This window comes from Miscanthus floridulus, chromosome 7 (assembly GCF_019320115.1).
Source record: "Miscanthus floridulus cultivar M001 chromosome 7, ASM1932011v1, whole genome shotgun sequence".
Lineage (NCBI taxonomy): Eukaryota > Viridiplantae > Streptophyta > Magnoliopsida > Poales > Poaceae > Miscanthus > Miscanthus floridulus.
Window position 1 is genome coordinate 130,221,520 of NC_089586.1, and position 3,236 is coordinate 130,224,755.

The window sequence follows — 3,236 nt, forward strand, 5'->3', positions numbered from 1 at the left end:
ACTTAAAATAGTTTTGACTTAGGAAACTAAAACATTACTTATTTTGAGACGGAGGAAGTATGATTGACCGTGGGGTGCAAAACTCTCTGTGGATGGGTTAGTAGAAACACCATATGACCCACTAGGTGCACATATTACTAGTTATAGGTTGTTTTATATTGGAGAATCAAGTTTGAGCCCTAGGTTTAAAAATTATGGGTGGCCCAATACACCCTCTCTCTCCCTCTGTTTTAGGTCACATCCTCCTAGGCCAGGTTCCCTAACATTATAAATCTAATTAAATATGGTTCAAATCCAACAATTTCATAGTTGTAGGTTCTCCAAAACAAGGTGAATCTTTGGCCAGAAGATCTTGCCAAAAAGATCAAGGTCTCACCCTCAATTTCTCAAATTTGACCAAAGAACACAAAGATGATTTTTTAGGAAAAAAACACAAACACTAGGTGCTTGGCAAGGATCAGCCTAAAGATGTTCAAATATGTCCTAGCGTGATTTGTCCTAAAAAAACTTTTAGCAAAATTGCAACCAAATAGCAAGGATGAACATTCATTAAGATGGGGCTATAAAAAATCCTAAAAATGAGAGAGAAAACCTCAAGACTTGAGAGAGTAAGAACAATAAGGACACAGTTTCGAGAATCTAGTTAGAGCTAGCTAAATGGTAACATGAAGTGATTCTAATTCAGCAAAGAAACGTTTATTAAAAGAACTTGGCTCTGAAATGTTTCGTAGAAGAATTTGGGTCCCTACCAAACCAAACCTACCTCAAAACAAATTAAACTCAACCGAAAGCTTCTCGACTTACCCCGGCAATCACTCGTCTTATATCTAGACAAAATGGCACATGTCGACCTGCTCTTCTCACACATTCGAAATGTAGTATTTGAATAATGTATTATCAAAGTGGTGCCTTGGTGAGCATGCTGCTGCTTTCTGAAGCTCTGACTCTGAGAAGACGATGATCACGGCCATGGTCCTGCCGCCTGCCTAACGACTCGAGATAAAGCAAAGCAAGCCAGTGGTTGGCCGTTGGAGGCTACGGCCACCGTATTAACCTCCTCCCACTACAATACCCCGGTCAGGGCAGGCAGCCATGTGGTGCTGATGCGTACATGTGTGTGTGTGTGTGTGGGCGCGCGCGCGTGTATATATATAACGCCACACACCTGCTGCCAAGCTAGCTGATCCAGCCACCTTGTTGCCAGTATAGCCACTGTGCGTAGTGCGTGTGTGCTCTCTCTCTGTCACTTATTGTGAGCTACCGACCCACCGGCGCCGTTCCATCCGGCCCCGCCATGGAGCTGCTGCCTCTGCTCACCGTGCTGCTGCTGGCGCACGCCGTGGTGTACCTGGCGTGGCAGGCCGTGTCGCGCCGCCGCCGCGCGTGCTGCTACCTGCTGGACTACGCGTGCCACAAGCCCTCCGACGACCGCAAGGTCACCACCGAGATGGCCGGCGACGTCATCGAGCGCAACAAGCGGCTGGGCCTCTCCGAGTACCGCTTCCTCCTCAAGGTCATCGTCAGCTCCGGCATCGGCGAGCACACCTACTGCCCGCGCAACGTGCTGCAGGGCCGGGAGGAGTCCCCGACCCACGACGACGCGCTGGAGGAGATGGACGACTTCTTCGCCGACGCCGTGGCCGGGGTGCTCGCCAAGACGGGCGTCCGCGCGCGCGACGTCGACCTGGTCGTCCTCAACGTGGGCTCCTTCTCCCCGGCGCCGTCGCTGGTGTCCAGGCTCGTCCACCGCTTCGGCATGCGGGAGGACGTCATGGCGTACAACCTCTCCGGGATGGGCTGCAGCGCGGGGCTCATCGCCGTCGACCTCGCCCGGAACGTGATGCTCACGCGGCCGCGCACCACCATGGCGCTCGTCGTCACCTCCGAGTCGTGCGCGCCCAACTGGTACGTCGGCACCGACAAGTCCATGATGCTCGGCAACTGCCTCTTCCGCTGCGGTGGCGCCGCGGCGCTGCTCACCAACGACCCGGCGTTCCGCGGCCGAGCCAAGATGGAGCTGCGCTGCCTCGTGCGCGCCAACATAGGCGCGCACGACGACGCGCACGCCGCCGCCGTGCACCGCGAGGACGCCGACGGCCGCCTCGGCGTCAGCCTCAGCAAGGCGCTGCCCAAGGCCGCCGTGCGCGCCTTCACCGAGAACCTGCAGCGCCTGGCCCCGCGCATCCTCCCCGCCCGCGAGCTAGCGCGCTTCGCGTCCCGCCTCCTGCTCCGCAAGCTCCTGCTGGCCCCCCGCAAGCACACAGCCGCCGGCAACAAGGCAGAGGGCCCTGCCAGCAGCCCCAAGATCGACTTCAAGACCGGCGTCGACCACTTCTGCCTCCACCCCGGCGGGACGGCGGTGATCGAGGCCGTGAGGAAGAGCCTGGGCCTCACCGCCCACGACGTGGAGCCGGCGCGGATGACGCTGCACCGGTGGGGGAACACGTCGGCGAGCAGCCTCTGGTACGTGCTCTCCTACATGGAGGCGAAGCGGCGGCTCAAGCGCGGTGACAGGGTGCTCATGGTCACCTTCGGCTCCGGCTTCAAGTGCAACAGCTGCTACTGGGAGGTGACCAGGGACCTCGCCGACGCCGGCGCGTGGGAGGACTGCATCGACAAGTACCCGCCGGAGACACTGGTCAACCCCTACATGGACAAGTTCGGCTGGGTCAACGACGTCCAGGGCCAGGGGAGCGGCTTCCTATTTTAATCCATTATTTAATTATTATTAATTGACGCCACCAATAATCATTGATCCGATCAATTTTCAGAATGAAAACTTAAAATTTCTCAATTATAAATACTTTTGCAACGAGACAGGGAAAGGTACGTAGCTAAGATTGTTATTGGTTATATAAAATGGACAAATGTACGTATATATGAAGGGAATATATACAAATGGCGATGGTGACTGTAATTCTTCAGTCTGGTATAAGTATATACTTGTAAATGTTTAGGGGTCGCAGCATGCATGTGTGCTGTAGAGCCTGTATAGTGCAAACCTATTCGTTTACATGTAGTATGGTCTGCAAAGAAGGGATTTTTTTTGAATAGTAGGGCATGCATGAAAAAAAGATACAAAGAGTGGTGTGGTGGTGTGGCAGGGAACATTATTTGTATGAGTGTGGGTTTGTACACCAAGTACTACTTGTTAGAATGTAAACCGGCAGGTGGGCCGGCCGGTCCCAGGCTCCCCACCCAGCCACCCAGCCTATATGTATGCACTGTCTGTCCTT

At 54.1% G+C, this 3,236-nt stretch overlaps 1 protein-coding gene across 1 annotated transcript; it reads left to right on the forward strand.

Moving 5' to 3' along the window:
- Positions 1–1,194: 1,194 nt before the first annotated feature.
- On the forward strand, positions 1,195–3,236 carry LOC136464796 (3-ketoacyl-CoA synthase 12-like). The gene has a single exon (XM_066463745.1). The coding sequence runs from the start codon at positions 1,295–1,297 to the stop codon at positions 2,708–2,710; it is 1,416 nt and encodes a 471-aa protein (XP_066319842.1). The 5' UTR covers positions 1,195–1,294; the 3' UTR covers positions 2,711–3,236.